General features: G+C 40.4%; 1 protein-coding gene across 16 annotated transcripts in view; it reads left to right on the forward strand.

Annotated features, from left to right (window-relative positions):
* Positions 1-27,166, forward strand: part of TTLL5 (tubulin tyrosine ligase like 5) — a 310,515-nt gene that overhangs the window by 571 nt on the left and 282,778 nt on the right. For 15 of the 16 annotated variants that reach the window (XR_004343713.1, XM_030319609.2, XM_030319611.1 and 12 more), the window contains exons 2-5: positions 1,326-1,495; positions 7,965-8,071; positions 19,590-19,672; positions 21,241-21,347. Coding sequence is in view for 15 of the 16 variants with exons in the window: in XM_030319609.2 (XP_030175469.1) it covers positions 1,422-1,495; positions 7,965-8,071; positions 19,590-19,672; positions 21,241-21,347 (371 nt within the window). In the remaining variant the exon portion in view is untranslated. Of the gene's footprint in view, positions 1-16; positions 177-1,325; positions 1,496-7,964; positions 8,072-19,589; positions 19,673-21,240; positions 21,348-27,166 lie in introns of those variants that run through there. The other variant, XM_032593417.1, reaches the window with a different exon arrangement.

Genomic DNA, 27,166 nt, shown 5'->3' on the forward strand with positions numbered 1-27,166 from the left:
CGCTTCCCTACCGGAGGGAGGTGAGCTCCCGGGTCTGGGCGGGCGCCAGCTGCTGCACTTCCCTCTTGAAGTCTGGGAGCAGCTGTTGGTTTCCGGGCGCGCTGGGCTGAATCGCTGCGGCGGAGTCGCCCCTGTCCTTTCCGTGGGGAGCATCTGAGGACCTACCTGGGATTGGGGTGAGCCGGGGGTGGGGCTGAGGGGCTGATCCCTTTAGGGCGAGGACGCTTCTTGAGCGAGTTGTCCTTAATCTTCTTCCGATCTCCGTGTCTCTCTCCACTCTGCTGGCAGCCTGCGACAGGTTTGGCATCCGTTCCTCTCTTGGAGGTCTTGTTTGTTTCGTTTTAATTTAAAGGACTTCCCAACATTTTGGGAAAGATCGAGAAATCCCGTTGGGAATCCTCCGAAGAACGCCTTTGAAGTTATTAGATCGTGCCCATTCCGCTGAAGATCTGTAGGGATCATTATCGGGATCCACGGGTTTTTGTCCTGTTTACGATCTTATATGTGTATATGAATGCATAGAAAAATAAGATTTGCAAAGATCGACATCAGATGATTATCTCTGAGTGATAGGGTTATGGTCATTTAAACATTTTCATTTTCTATATCTGTAATTTCCATTTCAGCCCTAAACACCCAACAAACGTACTTTTTACTATGAAAACATATTTTAAGTTAGAAATATCCTAATTTTAATGCCTTTGCGAGATTCAGATCATAGTTTGTGATTTTTAGTAAGGGAGAATAATTTTTGAGTGTTTGAAAGGACAGTGGTTTTTTTTTTTTTTTCAGCTATTTATGACCTTGGTTCAGGAGAATATATTAATCTTTTAGTTTAGTGGTTGAGTTTGTTTTAGTGGAAACATGAGGGCATTTTACCTGTGTGCTTGTCATAGAATCTAAAGAAATAATTTCAAGGATCGTAAATCTTGAGTTTTTATTTTTAACTCAGATCAGGTTTTTCTAAGCAAGGAGTCTATGTTTTAGGCAATCGACCACCTATCTCAGACTTTTCTAAGAGCTAAGTCTTATTAGATTTAGTATGTAAAAGAAAAATGAGAAGCTCAAACTTAATAAGAGCTCTTTATTTTATTTTATTATTATTTTTTAATAGCAGCTCTCTAAATGCACAGAGGACAGACAGTACGTTTGGAAAAAAATTTTGATTTTTGTGGCATTAGTGGGGCACTGTGAGAGAAGGTAAGCTTCCAGAGGTTGGGCACCATTTAGGTAAATATTCGTTTTTTTTAGACTTGGAAGATTAATAGCAATAACCAACAAATAGACAACCCTGTTGTGTTTCGAATCATTTGGCTTTCTTGCAGGAATCAGTGCCACCTAAATTGTTTGATCCAGTGAATCTGCAAGGAAAGGTCTCTGAGGCCCCCCGTCTGCTGACTGCATGACAAACCCTAAAGGAAATGCCAGTCGTGATGGCCCGGGACCTGGAGGAGACAGCATCATCCTCAGAGGATGAGGAGGTGGTAAGCCAAGAGTAAGTAAGAGCAAGCTTGCTTTTGACCCTTTGCCTTTAGGGTGGAAACGAATTCTCTTTTACTTATACCTTCTTTTACCTAGTCCTTCTTTCGGTATAGCCTGACTCTGGTTTTAGTTTCTGACCACGATTTTTTTTTCCTTTTTTTTTTTTTTTTTTTTTTTATAACTTATTGTCAAATTGGCTAACATACAGGAGACAGTGTGCTCTTGGTTTTGGGTGTAGATTCTCATGGTTCCTCGCTTACATACAACACCCGGTGCTCATCCCAACAAGTGCCCTCCTCAATGCCCATCACCCATTTTCCCCTCTCTCCCCCCCACCCCCCCCATCAACCCTCAGTTTGTCCTTTGTATTTAAGAGTCTTTTATTCTAACCATAATCTAATTCAAGATTTTATTAGTTGGTTACCCTTAGCTATCTGAAATGAGATAAGGCTTTGTTTCTGGGCTCAGGAGTGAACATTGGCTCTAGATGTTGCTCTTTGTATACTCTTGATTGGAGCTTGTAACATAGGAGATTTTGATATTTGTAGACATTAAAGCAAAGTAGGCCTCCAAACTCTGTGAGATAGGTTATATTATTTTCTCAAAAGCTTTTACAACCATAGAATGATAGTATATAGAGAGGTCAAGTAACTTACCAGAGTAACTGTGGGGCAGTACATTAGAATTCTGTGACCTGTGCTGTGTCCATTGAACCACACTGCTTTCCTGAGTTCTTTTGGGTAAGAGTCACGTTTTTTGACTGCTGGATTCTCATAATAATAATAATGAACGACGGTGATAAGTGCAGCTTATCATTTAGCATAGATGACGGTAAGGGCTTTAACTGATGTATCTCATTTAATCTGAACATGTTATTATTCCCACTTGATGAAGCTCAGCCATGCAAATATCAAAGAACTTTTTCAGGGATTCAGGGGGAGTAAGTGATGGATTGAGATTCAGACCTAGTTTTCCAGGATTTTGAGGCACTTTGCTGTTTTGCCTCCTTTAACATTATTATTTGGCACAGAGGACAAAGAGAGAATGCGACTCGAAGTTAAGATTCGTTTTTAAAGATTCTCTGTGAGTCTCCTTGGGTACTTGTATGCTATGTAACCTGGAAAGTGGGGATAATATCTCCCAGGCTATTTTGTAGAGGTATGATTAGAACCAAATAGAATGATATGTAGGAAACTACTTTATAAATGATGAAGTGCCATGCAAATGTTAAGGCATTATTCGTACTGGCTTTAATATTGAATTTAAAGTCGATTTCTTACTATAAAGTAGAAGGTTACATTATTTAATATGACTACAAAAAATTACTGAAGCATTCATAAAGCTTTGGAGAGAGGCTTCTCATCACTGTTAGGTCATAGAAAAAATAGAGATTTAACATTATATTTGGGTCAGTCTTATTCAGGATAATTAAATGGATAATTCCCTCTAGTCACTTCAGCTTCTTGTGACTTTTTGCTTTCTGTGTGCTGTTGCTTACCTGTTTCACAAAATTTAACTTTTGCTACAAGCATCAGTCTTTCTGATTTCTTTTTTTTTTTTTCAACGTTTATTTATTTTTTTGGGACAGAGAGAGACAGAGCATGAACGGGGGAGGGGCAGAGAGAGAGGGAGACACAGAATCGGAAACAGGCTCCAGGCTCTGAGCCGTCAGCCCAGAGCCCGACGCGGGGCTCGAACTCACGGACCGCGAGATCGTGACCTGGCTGAAGTCGGAGGCTTAACCGACTGCGCCACCCAGGCGCCCCTGATTTCTTTTTTAAATTTTTTTTTTTTAACGTTTTATTTATTTTTGAGACAGAGAGAGACAGAGCATGAACGGGGGAGGGGCAGAGAGAGAGAGGGAGACACAGAATCGGAAACAGGCTCCAGGCTCCGAGCCATCAGCCCAGAGCCCGACGCGGGGCTCAAACTCACGGACCGCGAGATCGTGACCTGGCTGAAGTCGGACGCTTAACCGACTGCGCCACCCAGGCGCCCCCAGTCTTTCTGATTTCAAGATCATATAAAAAAAATTTTGTTTTTACATTTATTTATTTTTGAGAGACAGAATGAGACAGAGTGCGAGTGGGGGAGGGGCAGAGAGGGAGACACAGAATCCAAAACAGGCTCCAGGCTCTGAGCTCTCAGCACAGAGCTGGATACGGGGCTCGAACCCACAAACCGTGAGATCATGACCTGAGCCGAAGTCGGACGCTCAACCGACTGAGCCACCCAGGCACCCCTCAAGATCATTCTTTTACTTCTTGACTGTTTCTTTTATTAGTGGGCTTAAGGGTTGGGCCTGATGAGTATTAGATTGAACTCTATGAAATTGCTGTTTTGACAGATCAAAAACAGTAAAATATTGACAGTTTCAGATGGTTCAACCTAATATTATAGTAGGTACTCAGTAAATACTTGTTGACTGAGTGACTGGATGAAGGAATAAATGGAGACTTTATGCTTTAGATCACCTTGGATCAGGGGTTCTTAACTTTTTTCTATGCCATGTATCCCTTATCAGAATAATATTTTTAGGTACTTAAAATATATATCATTAAAAATAGTACCAATTACATTGAAGGCAGTTATTAAGATTAAAAAACCCAAACTTGTGACACAGTGTAGTGATATGTGCTTTTTCACTGATGCATTAAATAACAAGATTATTCATCTGAAACGTGGGTAAGTTAAATTCCATTTTCCAAAGACCGCAGCGTGAAGACTGTTTTTGCTCAGTTTGCACGAGCTCATCACTCTGTCGGGTAGTCTTTGTTAGCATTTATAAGTGGGGAATATTGGGAAGCATCTTGGTTGTCTGGACCACCACTGCGATGTGTCACCATTTGGCAGCTGATTGATTGCTTTGTGGGACCTACCAAATTGTTGTCCAGCTTCATGTCGGATGAGGAAGACTGACCACAGGTGATCTCGTGGCAAGGTTAATAACTACTCTAAGTGATAAATGTAAATGATATTTTTAGGTATCTGCAACCCCTGTGTGATACGGTAGAAAAAATCTCTAATTTCAGACAGACTCAAAGGCGCAGATGACGCTCGTACCCCTGGGCTAGGTTGCCCACCTTCATAGTTGAGAAATGTTAAGTTTCTAGTAGAAGGTAGTGAAAATACAGGTGTCATTTCCCATCCCAATCCAATTTCATGGATTTTTTGCTCTTCTTCCTTTCAAACTCCTGTTGACTTTTCACTGTTAATGTTCCAGCAGCTCATGTCTTTTTTTTTTTAATTTTTTTTTTCTTTTTTTTTCAACGTTTATTTTTATTTTTGGGACAGAGAGAGACAGAGCATGAACAGGGGAGGGGCAGAGAGAGAAGGAGACACAGAATCGGAAGCAGGCTCCAGGCTCTGAGCCATCAGCCCAGAGCCTGACGCGGGGCTCGAACTCATGGATGGCGAGATCGTGACCTGGCTGAAGTCGGACGCTTAACCGACTGCGCCACCCAGGCGCCCCAGCTCATGTGTTATCTATCAGACATTTTATACTTTAGGATCTTAAGCCAGTCTTGTTCACACTTGGAGTGATACGCTTTCATTTTTAAAGTTTTGGAAGTTATAAGGCCATAAATCATCTAAGGGCATTGATTTAATCCAAAGATGTATCTCCATGGTCATCTCGTCGATCTGCTCAGATCCCAAGGCTGTGTTAAAGAGTTCATGCCTGGCAGTCCTAGACTTCAGGGCTAGAAACTGTCCAGGCAGTCCTTATTTTGCATGGCATTATTTCAAATAGTGAATTTAAAGGGGCTTTTTTTCTGTATTTTGCTAGATTTATCTGTAGATGTGGAAGGATTAGATACAAGGTTTCTTAAGGCACTAAAAAAATAATTTTAATTCCTGTCATAAAAACCAGCTTTATATCAGTTCGTCGACATACACATGGGGAAAAAAAGATCATCGACAGATGATTATACAGTGAGTACTATAGGAATTCCGAGAAAGAAGGCGTCACTGTGGGCTGGAGGAGGTGGGAAAGGCTTTATGGAGATGGTGAGATGAACTGGGCCTTAAGGGTAGGGCTAAATGAACAGAAATGACAAAGGCAATTCCAGCAGGGGCACTGGTATGAATAAGGCATAGAAGCTTTGAATTATGTAGGCCAGATCCCAGGAGTAAATAATATATATGCCTCATGAAATTGTTTTTTAAGAACCGAGACGTTGTTAAGCTTTCAGTAAAGTGAACCTTCAAACCTTCTGCTTCGGTAATCATCCAAGTCTTGTGTTCGTTCATGTCTCTAAGAGCGTATTTTCTTAATGTAGACCTTTTTCTGGTGTGAATGAAAATTTCAAGTCCCGATTTTCAGTTTCCTGACCGTTTTGAATCTTTTGCCTTTAGCACCACCTGGCGGGAGCATGCTTTTAAAGACGACATAGCGTCTGCCTTAAGTGTGTTTTAGTTGACCTGCTGAATTCATGACGTGTCTGCCACCTCTTTTATCTTTTCATAGGTTGTAAGTGGAAGGATTTCTCCATCAGGGATTTGGTTTTCCACAAATAGCATAGTTAGGGCGTTGGCTGTTCTTAGCCTTGTATGTGTTTCTTGAGTTCCTGACTCTTGTCACGCGTTTTAACTTGGAGCAGTGATCCATTGTTTGTAAGCGGGAAGGCAGAGTGGTGCCAGTTTGTAGCTAGTGCTAGATTCACGAGCAACTTTGCATCATTTCCAGACTTTCTGTCCAAGACTTTGCTGTTTAGGCTGCCTAGTTTTTCTCTATCCTCCGACTTAGAAATACAGTAGAAAAATTACAGTTGGAAGAGATCCTAGGAATCATCTGGCCCCGTGCCCACCTTTTACAGGTGTTTAAGATTAAAAAGCAAGCAAACCACAAAAAAATCCTTCTTGCTAAAAAGTGCCCCTGATAAATACCTTTTCTTACAAATGGGCACTGGCACCCAAGTGAAAAAGTAGGAGCAGTAAGCATCTACATTCCATTTCTAGAAAACAGGAAATGAACTAGGTACGGTGTTCTTTGCTTTTTTGCTAAAACACTTTGGCAGCTCATCCAAAGTCTCAAGTCTGCCTGGCAGCCTGTGCATTCAAAATGGGCATCTTTTTAAACGTGGGTTGGGAGGGTCTGACTTGGCTCTGAGATTTGTAGTGTGACCTTTCTTAAAGAGGTGTGGTCATGTAAGTTTTTGAGAGCGGCCCAAATTTTGGCTAAATGGATCTTATTCTGTTTAAGGAATTGATTAGTTTAGGTTCCCAAACTGTTAGGTTTAAGTTGTTCCATATACGAAACATCACTGAAATGTGATTAGGGAGATGGAAACAGGGAAAGAGCCCAGGCAGACACTTGGGTTCAGGTATGTCTTCCCTTACTTAACCAGCTGTGTGGCCTTCAGCAAATCACTTACCCTCTCTGAGACACCCTGTTTTTCCCCCCAGTTCCTAGTGTGGGTAAGAGGATTAAGTGAGATAGCATATGAAAGCTCTTATTCCTGGCACATAGTAGGGACTCGGTCATTTCTTTCCCTCCTAACTCCTTGCACAAAGGAGGTTGAAGATTTTTCTAATCTTTAAGTAAATGTACATCTGTCTGAGATTGATTAAACAGAGATTTCCTGAGGATAGAGGAAGAGAGTAAAGTCAGAGATCCTTTTCTGGAGAGAAATATTACTCCATTTTGTATAGGCTTGCTTTAAAATACGTGATTTTAATTGGAGCGCTTGTATTAATTTTGGGTTCCTGGCTCAGAATCTTAGGATGCGTCATCAAATTGGCTTAAAAAGGGACTGTAGAGTATAAAAGGGTATATAAGTTATTGTGAATGCTGTATATTAGTTAGGATTCTTTATGTATGCTGGGGATTAAAACATAAATTGTCTTAAATAATAAAGGGAATTTATTTTTTTATTAAAAAAAATTTTTTTTCCCGCGATCCCCCATAAGGGGAATTTATTAACCCATATTCGGGAAAGACTTGATTCTGCAGCTGCACGTCTGCTTCTCAGGATTTCGTGTCTCTCATTCTTCGAATGAGGTTTTCACTGACTTCCTCCTTTACTGACAGCTCCAGGCTCTTCTCTCAAGGACACAAAATGACAGTTGTACTTGGAGACCTCATTCTCTTACACCGTCAAGGGGAAGAAGCCATCTCTCCTGCAGCTGCTCTAGAAGAGAAAGGAAGCAGCTTTCTTCTAGAGGGTCTCACAACATATCTTCTGACACTCACTGGCTCCAGTGGGTTTATGTGCTCATCCCCGATCCAGTAACTAGAACTGAGGGGTGAAGTCCCTGAATGGCTGAGGCCAATCAAAGCCCGTCCCTGGAGCAGGGAGGGAGTTAATCGTAAATAGAGCACATGGCTAAGAATGGGAGATGAATAGTTTCCCATAGGGCATTTGGGGTTCTTGTTCCAGGCAGAGGGAAAGTTGCTAAGCAGCAAACCACGGCGATCTGCGTCAGTGGTTAATTCAGACTTTGAGCTGTCAGTTAATGAAAACCTTTTGTTACGGCTGTAGGGATCATCCGTGTATCATGTGGACCGGAGGCTGCAGGAGAATTCCAGTTTTGGTATTCCATGCTGAGGCTATTCTGACAAAGGACAACAATATTCGAGTCATTGGCGGTAGGTATGACGTCCCCCCACAGAGGGCAGGGCTGGGCATGGCCCCTGTACCCTTGTCTTGCAGAAGTTGATATCACATGTAAGTAGGAAAAGGGCCTTGGTCACAAGAAAAATGTAGCATTTTTTTTTTTTTTTTTTATGCTCGAAAGGATTATTTGTAATTTCTTAAATTTTCTGCATTTTAAGTTGCTTTTCTTCTTTGAATTTTGTCTTCAAAATTATGTGTATGTGCGTTATTGTTATTCTTTGTGGTAAAATATACAAAACGAAACGTACCCTTCTAACCATTTCAGAGTGTACAATTCAGTGGCGTTTAGTACAGTCACACTATTGTACAACCCTCACCACGATCTAGTTCGAGAACATTTTTCATCATCCTAAAGTAAACCCTGTATCCATTAAGTAGTCACTCCCTATTACCCCTTACCCCAGCAACTAGTAACTGCTCATCTGCTTTCTGTCTCTAGCGATTTGCCTGTTCCGGACGTTTCGTACAAATCCACTCAGACAGGATGTAGTCTTCTGTGTCTGGCTTTTTTCACTTAGCATAGTGTTTTTAAGGTTCATCCATGTTGAAGCATGTATCCCTACTTCATTCCTTTTCATGAAATGCCATATTTTGTTTATCCATTCATCAGTTGATGGATCAGTTGGTGGTTGTTTCCACCTTTTGGCTATTGTGAACAGTGCTGCTCTGAAGATTCATGTATGAGTTTTTGTTCGGACACCTGTTTTCAATTCTTCTGGGTCTATAGCTAGGAATGGAATTGCTAGATCTTATGGTAATTCTGTGTTTCACTTCTTAAAGAACTGCCAAAGGAGATTCCATAGTGTCTACACAATTCTGCATCAGTGATGTAGGAGGGTTCCATTTTCTCCACATCCTCACTGACAATTGTTATTTTCTGTTTTTTAGATGATAGCTGTATTAGTGGGGGTGAAGTGGTATCTTACTGAGGTTTTGATTTTTATATCCCTAATGACTAATGACATTGAGCATCTTTTCATGTGCTTCTTGGCTATTTGTATATCTTCTTTAGAGAAACGTCTATTCAAAGCCTTTGCCTATTTTTGATTTGGGTTGCTCGACTTTTTGTTGTTGAGTTATGAGTTCTTAAACATTCTAGATACTAGACCCTTATCAGATACACAATTTCCAAATTCTTCTTCTAGATGGATTCACTAGTGAATTCTATCAAACATTTAAAGAATCAACACCACCAATCCTTCTCAAACTCTTCCAAGGAAGAGGAAGGAACTCATTATATGAGGCCAGCATTACTCTGATACCAAATCCAGAATAAGACATCACAAGAAAACAAAACTACAGTTAAAATCCCTTATGAATACACATGCAAATATCCTCAACAGAGTATCAGCAAAGCAAATCAAACAGCATATTAAAAGGACTATACCGTGACCAAGTGGGATTTCTCTCAGGAATACAAGGATGGTTCAACATACAAAAGTCAATCAATGTAACATACCACACTAATTTCACTTCTTCTTTCCAACCTGGATGCCTTTTCTTTCTTTCTTTCTTTCTTTCTTTCCCTTCCTTCCTTCCTTCCTTCCTTCCTTCCTTCCTTCCTTCCTTTCAAGTTTATTCATTTATTTTGAGAGAGAGACAGACAGAGAGCGGGTGAGGGAGGGGAAGAGAGAGAGGGGGAGAGTATCCCAAGCAGGCTCTGCACCATCAGCACGAAGCCTGACACGGGACTCGAACCTACTAACCGCGAGATCATGACCCGAGCCGAAAGCAAGAGTCAGAGGCTTAACTGACTGAGCTACCCAGGTGCCCCATTTTTATTTATTTATTTTGAGAGAGAGAAAGAGGGAGAGAGAGAATCCATCCAGTCTGGGCTTTTCTTTATTGGGAGGGTTATTCCTGATTCAACCTCTACTTGTTATGTATATATTCATATTTTGTATTTTGTATTGAGTCAGTTTTGGTAGTTCATGTGTTTTTAGTTTTTGTCCATTTAGTTTATCTTATTTGTTGGCATACGAATATTCATAGTATTTATTTATTTATTTATTTATTTATTTATTTATTTATTTCATAGTATTCTAGAATCCTTTTTATTTCTGTAAGGTCAATAGTAATGTCCCCATTTCATTTCTGCTTTTAGTATTTAGAATCTCTTTTTTCAAGCTAGCTAGAGGTTTGTCAATTTTGATCATTTTAAAGAGCCAACTTTTAATTTTGCTTACTTTCTCTATTGTTTTTCTATTCTCCACTCTTCTTTGATTTTCAGTAGTGCTCTGACTCCTGGGTTAGCCTGTAGCTTGTCTTCAGAGGTTACAGTACCATGGGTCAGAACTGTTGTGTGTTATAGTGGAAAGAGTCTGTACATGGGTTTGTAGTTACCGGTTCAAATCCCAGCTTTGGTATTTACTAGCTGTGAGTCTGGGGCAAATCACTTAAACTCTCTTGACCTGTTTTATTATTAGTGAAGTGGAGATCATAGCTACCTTGCAGGCATTGTAAGAATTGATGAGATCATTTAATATTTGGCACATAGTAGGCACTCAAAACTTGTGCTACTTAATTTCACTTGTTGAACAGGATCTGTTCTAGTTTGAAATGACTTTAAGGTCTGTCCTTGCTCCATAATAAGCTAGGAGTTCAGAGGACAGTGAACACCTGCTTCTGGGATTTGAATCCTCCTCCCTCCCCAAGGGTCTTGTTCTAATCCCTTCAGCAAGTTGCTAGGTTACCACTTAAAGGGATATGGTTCATTCATGTTCTCTGAATTTGGAAGAACTAAAGATTTGCTAACATTTGCAAAGAAACTCCCTGTCATCATGATTGGAGTTAAAACATCAAAGGTGGGTACAAACAACAGAAGTAAATAATCTCCCCCAAACATACTTCTTTTGGCTGCTTGTCACATACATGCATCTCTGTATGCCATGGCAATAGGCAGACCCTTCCTTTTTTAGAGTATCCAGGGTTTACTGGGAATTGGTGTCCATCAGTGTTGTCATTCCATTATTCAACCAGGCCCTGCGTTTTTAGAACATATATGTCTTGTTTCCCCCTTTCCACATACTTGCGATTAAAGAAAAGGCCACTGAACTTTTTTCTCAAACTTTGTTTTCGAATTTTCTGTATCTTCCCAATTCTTTGAGGTATCATGATTTTTTGCATAGTCCTTTATGAAAAGAACAATTTGAATGAGTTTTCTGGTTGCTGCCTCAGATTTCTGAATTGTTAAATTCTCTGGGTCTTTTTTTTTTTTTTCTTTCTTTCTTAAATAGCTGACATAGATCTGCTCAGATCATAATCCTGTGTTTAAATCCCCTTGAGAAGTTTCTGGGGGATTAGTTATCTTCTGTTGATCTTAGAGTGTTAGATGCCAGTCTTATTTTTTTTGTTATCTGTTAAATGTTTCATTGTATTTATTGTTAATACTTTTTGTACAATATTGCTATATTCCAGAAATATATTTTTTCTTACTATATCCGTTTTTTTTCAAAATTGTATATACTTTGAACATGTAAATGGATTGCATTTTAGAGACAATAGAGATATTTGCAGTTTAAAGTAATCCATTCCTAGAAGGAAGCATCATTTTTTTTTTTTTAATTTAACTAATTAATTTATTTTATTTTTGAGAGAGACAGAGCATGATGGGGGTAGGAGCAGAGAGATAGGAAGACACAGAATCCCAAGCAGGCTTCAGGCTCCAAGCTGTCAGCATAGAGCCCAACACAAGGCTCGAACTCACAAATCACAAGATCGTGACCTGAGCCGAAGTCAGACGCTTAATAGACTGAGCCGCCCAGGCGCCCCAGCATCGTTTTATAATTTGTCTCTGAATTTGTCAGGTTCCTCAGTTTGCAAAATGTCAGTTTGCATTTGTGTAGACTAGCACTGTTCAATAGAAATATGATGCAAGCTAGATATGTAAGTTTTCCAGTGGCCTTATTAAAAAAAAAAATAGAAATAGGTGAAATTAGTTTTAATAATATATTTTATTTTGGGGCATCTGGGTGGCTCAGTTGGCTAAGTGTCCGACTCTTGATTTTTGCTTAGGTTATGATCTCATGGTTCATGAGATCAAGCCCCATGTTGGGCTCTGCACTGACAGCATGGAACCTGCTTAGGATTCTCTCTCCCTCCCTCTCTGCCCCTCCTCTGCTCATGTGCAAGTGTGCTGTCTCTCAAAATAAACTTTAAAATATATATATTTTATTTAATACAAATTGTCATTTCCACATTTACTCAATATAGAAAAATCATTAAGATATTTGGCATGTATGGGACACCTCGGTGACTCAGTCAGTTAAGCATCCGACTTTGGCTCAGGTCATGATCTCGCAGTCTGTGAGTTTGAGCCCCGTGTCGGGCTCTGTGCTGACAGTTTGGAGCTTGGAGCCTGGTTTGGATTCTGTGTCTCCCTCGCTTTTTGCCCCTCCCCAGCTTGTCCTTTGTCTCTCTCTCTCAAAAATAAATAAACATTAAAAAAAAAAAAGATATTTGGCACGTAGTATGTATTTTACACTTAGAGTGCATCTCAGTGTGGTGCAAAATATATTTCATCACAAATATTTAGTCTGCGGTTAGATTTTCCACACATTATAGTTGAAAAAGTAAATTCATATGTTCAAGTTCCAAACACGTTTTCCAGTAATTGAATCAGATATCAGTTTTCAAATTTAAATTAATAAAGTTAAATAACGTTGAAAATTCAGTTTCAAAAGGTTACACTAGTTATATTTCACGTGCCCAGTAGTCATTCGTGGCTAGCGGCTATACCATGTTCAACAGTACAAGTGTAGACCTCATTTTGTGATAGTAAGGCAAAGCTACACTGTGTTGCCATTGAAAGGATTACTCTTCAATTCTAAAAGTAAAGAAAGTCAGTTTTATCTTCCTTCTAGTTTCCCAGGCTATTTTTGACCAAACTTCTTAGGGCATGTCCTCACTCCCTGGGTGCTTCTGTACTGACAGTTAGATTATTGGTTCCTTGTTTTAGTTTGCTGCGCTGCTGTCCGTCAGTCCTGGAATTTGCCAGGAGGCCTGGCACTTTAGGTTGCCCCCGATACACACGTGAGTGGTTGGAGAAGAGGAAAATTCCATGGTCTTATGGTGCATGCTTAGAGGCTCAGATATCAGATGTTAGGCAGTTCGCTAGTAGGACTGTATCACGCCCTGCTTCTTTTTATGTGAAAGGAAATATGGATAAGGGAGTTGTTTCTTGGACAGTTGGGGGCTGGCTCAGTTTATAGTTGCAAGCCTCCATTTGACTTTTGCCATGGGAGCAGAGCCCTGGGTTGCCAGGTTTTTCAAACGAGGCCCAGAAATCTAGATTTTTATATGAATTCTTTCAGTTTTAAAAGGTTAGTGACTAATTCAGTTTTATGTTTAAAACACCACAAAGAATGAACGAACCATGTCTGCAGGCTGGATGGGTTTGGCCCTTGGGTCACCAAAATATAACCTCTGGTCTGAAATACACTGGTAATCAGCATCACTGGACACAGAACATGAATGTGAGTTAAAATCCCCGGCAGTCACACTTGCACCTTATCTTTCTTGCACTCCCCTTTTGGAGCATGTGCAAAGTATTGGAGTTGGCTTATAGTTAGCTGGTATAGATTAGAGGAAGTTGGTCACTGATTACTACTTACATACTGTGAGTGGTCACTGAGTGTAGTGATAATGGAATTTTTCTTCTGTGTTAGGAAAAGTAGGAGAAAGAGTACAAATAGCATTTTAATTAAAAAAAAATTTTTTTTTGATGTTTGTTTATTTTTGAGAGAGACAGAGACAGAATGCAAGTGGGTTGGGGCAGAGAGAGAGAGGGAGGCATAGAATCTGAAGCAGGCTCCAGGCTCCGAGCTGTCAGCACAGAGCCCGATGCGGGGCTCGAACTCACGAGCTGTGAGATCATGACTTGAGCCGAAGCCGGATGCTCAACCGAATGAGCCACCCAGGCGCCCCGCGTTTTTATTTTTAAATTTGCTGCATAAAATGCATAATTTATTATGTAATACTATGTGTTAATAGCTACTTTGCTACATATTTACTTTTTTACTCTATGAAAATTTTTACTTGGTAAAAATTTATGCTGCTGTGTAGCAACAAGTGTTATAAAAGCTTTATGTGTGTTAACTGAACTACCCCGTGAGGTAAGTACCTTTATTACCGACCCCATTTTACAAGTGGGGAAACTGACCATGGAGAAATCATTTGTTCATGATTGCAGGCAGGAAGTGGTAAAGCCAGGATTTGAACCCTTGGCAGTTACACTGCAGAGACAGACTCTTTCTCTTATTGCTCCTCCTCCTTCCCCAGTCCCCAGGTGGTCATTCTCCGTTTTTCCGCACACCTTCCTCACTGCCCTCCCCATGGCCTGGCACCGTGAGGCCCCCAGTGCCGAACCGGTGCGGCATCAGGTGCGCTTCCGGTCTCTGGCGTTGATGATCCTTTGGCTTTTGCACGCGCAGAAATGGAGATGTTGGGGATCACAGTTATAATGAAGAGACCAGATTTTCTTTCACTTTCTAAACATTCAACCTAGAAAAATTAAAAACCTCTCAACCAGCTGTAAGAACAGTACATTGAATGCATGTATAGTGTTTCCCCGTGCTCACCAACTATTAACATTTTGTCTCTCTGTACCATTTGAGAATTAGTTCAAGTACTTTATGCCATAATATCTTGTTTAGCAATGTATCCCTAAGGGCAGGGCGTCCTCGGTATAACCACAGTACTGAGGTGACATTCAGGAAATCTGTCACTGGTAAAGTATTTTTATTTAATATACAGTGCTAATGCACATTTCCCTAGTTGTTCCGATTTAGACCTTTATTTATTTATTTTTAATTTTTTTTTTTAACGTTTATTTATTTTTGAGACAGAGAGAGACAGAGCATGAGCGGGGGAGGGTCAGAGAGAGAGGGAGACACAGAATCTGAAACAGGCTCCAGGCTCTGAGCTGTCAGCACAGAGCCCGACGCGGGGCTCGAACTCACGGACCGTGAGATCATGACCCGAGCCGAAGTCAGACGCTTAACCGACTGAGCCACCCAGGCGCCCCAATTTAGACCTTTATACTACTTTTTTTTCTAAAGTCTAGGATGAAGTCAAAGATTGTATTTACTTTTCATATTTCTCCTTTAACCTCCCAGGCTTTTTTTTTTTTTTTTTTTTTTGGTCTTTCATGGCATTGACAGTTTTAGAGATTCCAGACTAGTTGCTTTGCAGATGTCCTTACGTTTGGGATTGTCTGATTGTTTCTCCATGTTTAGATTCAGGTTTAAAGTTTTGTAGGACTATCACATAGTGTATCTTCTTCAGTGTATTACGTTAGGAAGCATGTGATATAATTGTATTGCCTTGTTGGTGGTGGCAAGTTTCATCATTTTTTAAAAAATATTTATCTTTGAGGGGCGCCTGGGTGGCGCAGTCGGTTGGGCGTCCGACTTCAGCCAGGTCACGATCTCGCGGTCTGTGAGTTCGAGCCCCGCATCAGGCTCTGGGCTGATGGCTCAGAGCCTGGAGCCTGTTTCCGATTCTGTGTCTCCCTCTCTCTCTGCCCCTCCCCCGTTCATGCTCTGTCTCTCTCTGTCCCAAAAATAAATAAAACGTTGAAAAAAAAATTTTTAATAAAAAAAAATATTTATCTTTGAGAGAGAGAGAGAGAGAGAGAGGGCGTGAGTGGGGAAGGGACAGAGAGAGAGGGAAACACAGAATCTGAAGCAGGCTCTAGGCTCTGAGCTGTCAGCACAGGACCCAATGTGGGGCTGGAACTCACGAACTGTGAGATCCTGCCCTGAGCCGAAGTCGGACACTTAACCTACTGAGCCACCCAGGTGCCCCTCATCATTTGGTTGAGAATAGTGTTCACCAGATTACTTCATTAGAAGTTTTGTTTTGTTGTTTTGTTTGCTTTGTTACAAGCATTCTCTGGCATGATATTTTGAGATGCATGAATATCCTGTTTCCCAAGTCTCTCACCCATTGGTTTCCATTGATTTTAGTCTGAACCTCTTCCTCTTACAGTTTTTGTGAAATACTGATATTCTGTTTCTTTCCTTTTACATTTATTAGCTGGATTTTCTGTAAAGAACTTTCCCTCCTCTGATAGGCAGAATAATGGTCCCGCCCAAAGATGTCCACCCCCTAATCCCAGAACCTATGAAAATATTACCTGACATAGCAACAGAAAATTGAATTTGTAGGTGGATTTAAGGTTGCTAATCAACTGACCTTCATCACAAGGGTCCTTTAAAGTGGAAGAAGGAGGCAGAAGAGGAGTCAGATTGACACTGTGTGAGAAGGACCAGACCTTTCATTGCTGGCTTTGAAGATAGAGGAAGGGCACCAAAAGCCATGGAATGGGGGAAGCCTCTAGAAGCTGGAGAAGGAAAAGAAATGAGCCTATAGAAAGAGTCTGTAGAAAGGAATGCAGCCCCCCTCTTGCCTTGATGACATCTGTGTCAGACTTCTGACATAAGAAATATCAGACAACAAATTTGTGCTGGTAAAGCCATCAAGTGGGTGGTAGTTTATTACAGGAGCAGCAATGGAAAACCAGTATACCTTCTTACCAGTGTGGACTCATGGGTTCTTTTTTTTTTTTTTTTTTCTTAAATATAAGTGGATTATACTCTCTCTCTGTCATAATTCATTTTTATTTTCAAATTGTCTTAAATTTGGCCATTGAGATCCTTGGGATCCATTGCGATCCATTGAGATCCTTGTGACACGTTCCCAGTCAGTTTTTGAGCACTTTCCTCTCTTTGGGCATAACAAGATATTCCAGGCCTATCTTGTGCTTTCCCTCGCCAACTTGGAATCAGAAGACAAACTCTTAAGCAGTGCACTGTACTGTTTCTTAAATTATTCTCTGCGCTGGAGTGAAGACATGACTCTGAAGTGTTTTTCTTATAACCGTATTGCAAAGACAACATAATAGTGATTGATCATTGGGAAAACCCTGTGACTGGGCTTTAGAAGTTTGCCACAAGAATGAGAAGTATGGAGTGTCTGGTCTTTTCATTCCCGTCTTCCTGCGTCTGCTCTGCATGGTGTTCTTGCCACGGCTGGGCAAGTAGCAGCAGGGATTTATGGATATTTTCACATAAATTCATAAAAAGATAGGCTTATCTTTGACTGGAGAAGCTGAATTTGGTTCTAAGGTCTGTCTATAAGTTTCTGTATTACACTCATTCAGAAATTGTTCACTGTGCAGTCTTTTTCGAAAAATGATTCTATAGATGCACTGCCTGGCTGGCTCAGTTGGTGGATCGTGTGACTCTTCATTTCAGGGTCGTGAGTTTGAGCCCTACCTTGGGCATAGAGATTGCTTAAGAAAAAAATAATTTAGGAGAGGCACGTGGGTGGCTCAGTCAGTTAAGTGTCTGACTCTTGACTTTGGCTCAGGTCATGATCTCATGGTTTGTGAGATTGAGCCCCACGTTGGGCTCTGCACTGACCGGTGTGGAGCCTGCTTGTGATTCGCTCTCTCTCCTTCTCTTTTGGCCCCTCCTCTCTCATGCTCGCTCGCTCACTCTCTCTCTCTCAAAATAAATAAATAAAAACTTTAAAAAAGAAAAATAAAAAAAAATTTTTTTAATTGTGCTGTAGAATTCCTAGCTAATTTTTTCAAGCACTTTGTGGTGGTACGTAGAAAGAGGTGGCATTTAGTGGGCCGGAGTAAAATTTAGTCTTTGGAGATGTGTAGAAATCTCACATGATTACAGACTTTAGTCTTAGGGGTCAAAAGCACAGAATGCGTATGGGGCCTGGCGGGTAATGTGAATGAGTGAAGGGACCATGAGGGGACTGTGCTGAACTAGACCCTGTGAACCTGTCCTGAAGGGAGCACTCACCCTTCCTCAGTGGACTCACCCTGGTAGAGAGAGCGAGCCCAGGGTTGCCAGGGTTTTCAAGAGAGCCCAGAATTCGAGATTTTTAAATGAATTCCTCCAATTTCAGAAGGTTAGTAATTCAATTTGTTTTTCGTTCTTTTCTTTTTTTTTTTTGTGGTGGGGGGAGAGGGACAGAGAGTGATATGAGAGAGAGAGAGAGAGAGAGAGAGAGAGAGAGAATCTTAAGCAGGCTCTGCACTCATCATGGAGCATAGTATCTACTTGGCAGTTCACTGGGCCTTTGTGCCTCCTGCAGAAAGCCTGGCTCAGAGCCTCCTGAGGTGGGGTCCTCACGCTGATACCCCAAGAGAGGCAACCAGTCCCGTGGTGGGCTCTGTTCCATTGTTGCTTTATTCTTGGTTACCTTCTGTGATGGTTCACGTAATGTGTCAGGGACTCCTGGCTCAGTCTCATGACCGTAAGATCACCACCTGAGCTGAAATTGAGAGTTGGACGCTTAACCGACTGAACCACCCAGGCGCCTCAATAATTCAATTTATTTTTATTTATTATTCTTATTTTTTAATTTAGGTGTTTGAAAGTCTTTTTTTTTTTTTTAATGTTTATTTATTTTGAGAGAGAGGGAGCAAGAGCATGCGCACATGGTTGGGGACAGGGCAGAGAGAGAGAGAGAGACAAAGAGAATCCCAAGCAGGCTCTGCCCTGTCTGTGCAGAGCCTGATGTGGGGCTCAATCTCATGAACCATGAGATTATGACCTGAGCGGAAATCGTGAGTCGGACGCTTAACTGACTAAGCTCCCCAGGCGCCCCAAGGTGCATCTGGCGCCTGAACAGGGATATGAGCCCCGGACCCTCAGATTACAAGTCTGATGCTCTACCGATGGAGAGACCCAGGCTCAATTTGTTTTTAAAGCACAATGAGAAGTTAACAAACAATGTCTGCAGATTGGTTTTGGCCCTGGATTGCCAGTTTATAACCTCTGGTCTAAGATATACTGGTAATCAGCATTATTGCACACAGAGGACTGTCTAGAGCAGGGGTTCTTAACCTTTTTGTGCAGTGGACCAAATGTGCAATGGCAGTGTAGGGAAGCCTGTGGGTCTCTTCTCAGCATAATGGTTCTGAAGTGTATAGAAAATATATAGGAGTCTAAACAAAATCAATTGTATTGACATGTAATTATCAAAATATTGTATAAAAGGTAAATTTGTGACGTATATGCATTTTTATTAGTGCATTAAATAACATGGTCTGCTAGGAGGTTTGTTAACTGCCATAATTTTTATATATTGTGAGAAATGACATTTTCAGATAACTGTAACAATTGTACAATAATATTAAAACACCTGGTACCTATAGGTGGCAAGGTCACGGGTATTGCTAACACTCCGTTTTGTGCCTACATTTGTAATTGAAGATAATGTTAAATTTCAACTAGTAGTGAGAACAAAGATGCCATTTTGTCTCCCATCTATTTTTAATAACCCGCAGCAAATGTCAGATTAAGAACCCTTGGTCCACAATAATAGTAGCCTACTTAATAATAGCGTAAGGGTAGTAGTACAATGTTACCGAATACAGTTAAGCAAGCCACAATCTCACAGTTTTATTTTTGTCTCTACAGTTAACTTTTTGGTTACTGAATTTGATTCTGTGTTTTTCTCTAGAACGTTATCATTTGTCTTACAAGATTGTGCGAACAGATAGTCGCCTGGTACGCAGCATTCTGACAGCCCATGGATTTCATGAAGTAAGCTCATTTTTACTACCTCACCTGATCTGCTCTAAAGCTGAAAATCCTAGACATCCAACCTGACGACCAGTTAATAGGGCAGCTCTAGAGGGTACTCGGGATCTATGCTTAGTGATGATGCAGAGCTTATGTTGAATTTCTGAGTGGATTTACCAGTTTCTCCTTGAAATGCATGGAAAACATTTTCACAAGATTCCTTCCCCCCCGCCCACCCTTCCTCCCTTCCTCTCTCTCTTTTTTTTTAAACTAAAAACCCCAAACGTTTTTCTTGCTATGATTAGGCTTGGGGTAGAGACAGAGCTGCCCATAGGGAATGGTCTGATACTGAATTAAGATTCTTTGATTGCAAGCAACAGAAGTAGATTCTGCCTAATTTAAACCCAAAGAGGGCCCCCTGGGTGGCTCAGTCGGTTAAATGTCTGACTTCAGCTCAGGTCATGATCTCCTGGTCTGTGGGATTGAGCCCATGTCGGGCTCTGTGCTGACAGCTCAGAGCCTGGAGCCTGCTTTGGATTCTGTGTCTCCCTCTCTCTCTGCCCCTCCCCTGCTCGTGCTCTGTCTCTGTCTCTCTCAAAAATAAATAAACGTTAAAAAAATAAAGAAAGAAAGAATTTGTGGGTAAGTTATACACAGGATGCGTAGCAGAATCAGAGGAAGAGGTGAAAAGAGACTAGAACAGCCCCAGGGGTCTGGGAATAGGAATCTTAGGGACTGTCTCTTCGGGGGACTGCCATAGAAGTGACTCAACTCCATTCATTGTCATTGTGCCTTTCTCCACTGAAGACTCCCCCTCTGGAGATAGTATGACTAGTCCAGCTTGGGCCATGGAAGTGCTCCTTGCAGGGGGTCAGGGGGTGACTGGCAGTCTTTTAAAACCAAATGGTATGTCATTCCCAAAGAAAATTAGGAAAATTGGGATATTGATATTAAAAGGGACAGGCAAAAATGCTGGGCTGATTTACACTGTAGATATTTTGAGAAGATTGATAATAGTCTGGTTCCTAGCTCCTTATCTTAGGTTGAGGTCTGAAATAGACATTTTGTGAAAGTTCTGATACTAGTCTATATCCTGTCGTGGTGTTTTATCTCTGGGGCCTCACTGGTACCTCTCACATCATAGGCACAGGGTACATAATTGTTGAATGAACAGACAAATGAATAGACAAAATCATTCTTATGAGTGAATGAATGATATCCTAAGTTGGTTTGCCATGACAAGGTTTTAGTCCTGATCAGTGCTTTATATCCAGCATCTGTAAGGACCTAAGGACACTGAGACGAGAGTTGTGGGTTTGAGCCCTCTTCTCATGCTTTGATATGTAAGAATGTTAAGAGACATCACAGACTTCTATAGAAGGACTCATTTATTCCACTTTTTGTATCTGGGATTTGCCCACCTATCCCATCCTTTACAGCTTTTCCTACTCAGCTTTTATTTTACTAGGTTTAAATACTAACTGGGCACTCACTCTGCTCTGTAGATGAAAAATTTCTATGGCCTTTCTTGCCATCTCCCTGGAGAGAGGCTATCTCTGATGTTTTTGTATCTTTTTATCTGCCCTCAGGTTCACCCAAGCAGCACTGACTATAACCTCATGTGGACAGGATCCCACCTGAAGCCCTTCTTACTTCGCACCCTTTCTGAAGCACAAAAGGTTAATCACTTTCCCAGGTAATGCTCTTGTCGCTACTTTGCTCCATTTAAAGGTACTTGACACTGGGCATGTGGCCAAGAGAGATAATTAATGTCCTTAAAAAAAGAAGTCTGCGATACGGGGCAGCAGTCTGCAAATCAAACCGAGGTGTTCATATCTGTAAGCACGTATTATATGAAGCCTCTCCAAGGACTGTGTAGACATGGATGGTTCTAAAGGAGAATGTTTCTGGATTGCAAATCCCATAGGTTCTCTTTCCTAAGATTGAGCAGTTTGAGAGCCCCTTGTGTGGAAGTGTTCTCCCTCTCTCACCTCCTTTTTCAGTTACTATTCTTCCTGTTTGTAAAACAATGGCCCTCTTAGAATGTTAACATGGTGCATTGTCCTTGGGTGCAAACATTTCCAGGGTTCCAGACAAAACCCCCTCCCCCCTCCAAAAAATGGTGTTGAATTGAATTCTGGTAATGACAAATTATTTTTCTGTGATAGTGATTTCAATTTCTTTGCTTTTAATAGAATTCAAAGCATAAAACTTGACATAGTCAAGTTGTCAGCTGATAGGCCATTAATTTTAATTTGTAATGGTAGATCATCTTGTGATTTTTGACACAGAATTAGGAAGTTGAAAGAATTGAGTGTCACTGGTAGAGAAAACTCCTTCCAGTTGCATTTTTAATGGCGGCCTGGAGAGCCAATAACTGCCTAGTGGCCAGGAGCATAGGCTCTTCTAACCAAGTGCCTGGGCCCGGATACCAGTTCTGCTGAGCGACCTTGGTAACAAGACCTTTCTGAACATCCTTTTCCTCATTGGTAAAAAGATGTTGCTAATGATCCACACTTCACAGGACTGTTGTGAGGATTTAATGTGTCCAGATCTAAACTATTTAGAACAGTGCTCGCTCGTTACATAGTAAACACTACAGAAGTGTTAGCTGTTATTTTTGTGACCAGAGTTTCCTAGTGTTTTCATCTGTGAAGAAGAAAATAGGAATAAAATTGATGCTGAAACCCTACCTTATTCTGGCAGTCATACTCAACCACGGAGAGACAGATAGATGACCTTGTAGACAAGAGGGAAACAAATCTCATCTCATGAAGAGAAGGAAATCCAGTACAACTTTTTTATTTGGACTGTGGTTACATTTTATTTTATTCTATTTAGTTCTAGGACTTAAGTCCTAGTTACTTATGCTCACAAGTTTTATTTTCATATGCTTTTCTCATTTTTATCTAGTGAAGTTTCTTAATTTTTCAATTCTCTTATATCTCGTCACTGTGTGTAAATACCTGGCGCAAGTCAAGTAATTTCCTCATAATCTTGCATAAATGTGAATTTTGAGTTCATAACAAGTTTCAGTTTTATGTCTCTGCTTCATTTGCAAAAGTAACTTAAGCCTTATTTTTCTTCCTTCATGTCTAGAAGATGTGGATTTGGTATTCTAAATGTGTGACTGGATGGTTGAAGTGAATCAGATACGGTCTATCTTAAGTAGGCATTTAAAGAGTCCTTGAAATAGCCTACACTGGAGTCTGCGTTCCAGTTCATGTTACTAGTATATTGTTTATTTTAATGGTTTTTGAAGTACTCCTGTAGGTGTATAGGAATTCTGTCTCAGTTTAGAATTAAACAGTCAGCGTTAATAAATTTGAACCTGTATTTTCTGGAGTATTCCTTGAATGTGGCGTTCTTGTATGTTCGAGCACACTGATAACCCATCATCTAAATGCACCATGCTTCGTGGCTTCTGCTGCTCTGTCTCGCATGGTTTCAATCCAGAGACCTGAACTCAAGTGTAAGAGGCATTCAGGCACTTAAAATGTTTCCAGGGCACCCGCGTGGCTCAGTTGGTTAAGCGTCTGACTTCGGCTCAGGTCATGATCTCTCAGTCTGTGAGTTCGAGCCCCACGTCGGGGTCTGTGCTGACAGCTCAGAGCCTGGATCCTGCTTCAGATTCTGTGTCTCCCTCTCTCTCTGCCCCTCCCCCCACTCATTCTCTCGCTCTCTCTCGCTCTCTGTCAAAAATAAACATTAAAAAAAATTTTTTTTAATGTTTCCAATATTATTGTGAACTTTCTTAATATAATTTTTAACTTTTAATTTTAAATAATTTTAGACTTCTAGAAAAGTTGCAAAAATGTAGTTACTCTGTATCCTTTACTCAGTTTTTCTAACATTAATATCCATTTTAACAATGGCAAAATTATCAAAATGGAGACATTAACCTTGGTATACTGTACATTTTAATAAAAATTCGTAATATTTATGGTGTTTTGATATATTGTGTACTACAGTAGTTGCCGTGATAATCAGTTTATAGCCTAATGATCATATGAAATTTGAAAATAATGCATATTAACTCATATGCATATTTTGTTATAGAGAAGGTATGATGGTATACGAGTTGCAAGCATGAAGTATGTTCTATTAGGCTAACCCCTTCTTTGGGGGAAGCGTCACGGAAGAAGTAAAAACAAGAGTGATTGAGGGATCACGCCTGGGTTGGGAGTGTGAAGGAGGCTTCTGGGGTGCTGGGAATGTTCTGTATTTAGTCTCAGTGGTGCTCACACAGGTGACCAAAATTCATCACGCTCCGCATTTGTGATTTGTATGCTTCTCTGTATATAAATTACCTTCAGTAAAAAGTATATTTTAAAAAGCGAAAAATATACTGACAGAAAAAGAGCTTTTTCTTTGATACTATTTTTAAAATGTACAGGAGCCTTTGAATCCTGATGTTATTTTGATTCCCTTGAATATACTTAAAAGGGTAGCGTTAGAATTTTGTTTTAAAATAAGATTTATCATTCGTTGGCCCATTTGGGATGATGGGCTGAGCGACCTTGGTAACCAGATTTTTTTTGATGAAAAATCTTAGATGCCGACTAAAGGATATATAGTTTCCTAAAATTTGTATGGGGGGTATCAAGCAAAAGGATTTGGAGACCTCTAGGATTGGGCATCTGTAGGAGAATGCATTCTTTTTCTTATCCTCTCGTCAGTGTTTCTACTGATGATAAACGTCACTGGCAGACTATTTAAAAATATGCACTCACAGGTCCCATTGTAGATTCGTGGAATCACCATACCCAGGGAAGATGTATATTTAAAAAGTACCTTCTAGGTGCTTAATCTTTCTAGGTAAGTATATACCTAGAAACCATATATTTAGAAAACAGTCAGGATAGGGCGCCTGGGTGGCTCAGTTGGTTAAGCGTCTGACTCTTGATTTCCGCTCAGGTCATGATCTCACAGTTTTGTGATTTTGAGCCCCACAAAGGCTCAGTGCTGACAGCATGGAGCCTGGTTCAGATTCTCCCTCTTTCTCTGCCTCTCCCTTGCTCACACTCTGTCTCTCTCAAAATAAATTAACTTAAAAAAAAAAAAAGAAGGCAGCGAGGTGATTTATATCTGGAAAGTTTGGAAATTAGTGTTCTAGGCTAAATCAATATTATAATGTGGACCATCTGTACCCAAATCACCTGGGACACTTGTAGAAAATGCAGAATCCTAGACTTTATCCCAGAATTTTGAGATGTGGGACTTACAAACAATAATTTTAAAGGAACTTTCTGGATGATTCTTAGCTAAAATTTAAGGACCTCTGCTTTACATTTATGAAGAGGATGATGGGTAAGAAAGAAGTGTTTGTGATACCTGGACTTGGCAAAGTCCCCTTTGATTTTAAGAAATTATATTGAAAAATTTGAACTGAGAAACATTAAGTTTTAGTGGTTATAGTAAAGATTCTTGGATGGTTTTTAAATAGTGGAGCAAACCATGAGTGGAAGCCAGTAGTGGAACTTGTGAGTCCAGTTCAGGCTAACTGAAGTGCTCTGGAATATACTCCCTGATAGGTGGCAATTATTGCCTGAAGTTTGTGGTGATCATTTCCTTGCTTTTCTTTAAAATTTTATCTCTTGCACATCCATCTTTTAATGATGTAAATTAAGTTGTCAGTGGGATTCTTAACCTAGTGATCTGGTACTTTACTACAATAGGATCATTGTAGTCTAACATTAAGGTCTATCTTGGTCACTGTGTAGGAGAAACATATCCGACCCGCAGGTACTTGTTTTACTAATGGTGATGCAAGTTCCATGTAGTTATAGAAGAGGCTGGACAGTTACTGCTGTGGCATTAGGCCTATAAATGTGGGAAAGGTAGCCACATCTTCTGTTTTCCTCAGCGGTTCTATTTTCAAGTATGCTAACCTTTTTTCAGGCCATGTTTTTCAGAAGGTCACACCCCCTAGGTATCTTTGTGTAAAAATTCCCAGAATGCTTTGGGCTTGGTACTTGTTAGTTGGTTACTGGTGTTTTTTCATTATTTGGGTAATCTAGATTTTTTTTTGTACTATTAAAGAATTATGATTCAATTAACATAAAACACCTAAACTGTTTCATAATGATTTTTAGCAGTGAATAGTCACAGGTGGCTGATGAAGCTTTATGAAGCTAGAATTTATTTGATGCATTTGGCTTCTGGACCCTGAAAATTTGAATATATTTATCAAAAGTCGAACTTAGAACACAGTCTTTTTTGTTTATTTATATTTAAAGTATGTTAGAATAAATTTAATACTCATAAATCCCATCAAAACCCATTTGGCAAAAATAATCAGATTTAAATGTAAAAGCTAAAACTGTAAAACTTCTAGAATAAAACACAGGAGAAAATCTTCATGCGCTTGGATTCGGTAAAGATTTCTTAGCTCTAACGGTAAATGCACAATCCATAAGAGAAAAATGTTGATAAAGTGGGCTTCCTGAAAATTTAAAATGTCTGCTCTTTGAGAGACACTGTTAAGAAAATGAAAAGGTAAGCCACAAACTGGGAGAAAATATTTGCAAAACATATATCTGGTACAGAATTCGTATCTAAGAATGTATAATAAACTCTGAAAACTCAATAATAAACAGGCTGTTTTTTTTTTTAAATGGGCTAAAAATATTTGAACAGATACTCACCAAGGAAGCTAGACATGAAAAGATGTTCCTCATCAATAGTCACTAATGGAATGTGAGTTAAAACCACACAAGGTGGGGCACCTGGGTGGCTCAGTCGGTTAAGCATCCGACTCTTGATTTCAGTTCAGGTAATGATCTCACGGTTTGTGGGTTCAAGCTTCACATTGGGCTCTGCTCTGACAGTATGGAGCCTGCCTAGAATTCTCTCTCTCTCTTCCTCTCTCTCTGCCCCTCCCCGCTTATACTCTCTGTCTCTCAGAAATAAACAAACTTAAAAAAACCACACACACACGAGGTACAACTAACTGCCTATTGGAATGGCTAAAAACAAAGAAAAAACACCAGACAACACCAAGTGCTTGTCAGAATACAGCGCAACTGCAACACTGAAACTTTGCCAGTGGGAAAGGCAAAACAGTACAGCCACTTTGGAGAACAGTCTGGCAGTTTCTTATAAAGTTAAATACATACACACGTGTTGGTTTTAAAACCTGTCTGCAAATTCCTTGACCTTGCCTTCAAATGGTTGAGCTAATTTTTCTGTTCTTGGGTGTGAGCTGGACTTTGTAACTTCTTGTTTTTATTTTTAAGTTGATTTATTTTCAAGGCGGCGGGGAGGGGCAGAGAGAGAGAGAGAATCCCAAGCAGGCTCTGCACTGTTAGTGCGGACCCCGACGCAGGGCTTGAGCTTACGAACCATGAGATCATGACCAGAGCTGAAACCAAGAGTCAGATGCTTACTTAACTGACTGAGCCACGCAGGCGCCCCTGGACTTTGTAACTTCTAATGAGCAGTATGTGGCAGAAGTGACATGGTGTCACTTCTGAGACTAGGTCATTAAAGTCATTGCAGCTTTGTTCTTGTCCC

The sequence above is a fragment of the Lynx canadensis genome, chromosome B3, assembly GCF_007474595.2.
Source record: "Lynx canadensis isolate LIC74 chromosome B3, mLynCan4.pri.v2, whole genome shotgun sequence".
In the NCBI taxonomy this organism is placed as follows: Eukaryota; Metazoa; Chordata; class Mammalia; order Carnivora; family Felidae; genus Lynx; species Lynx canadensis.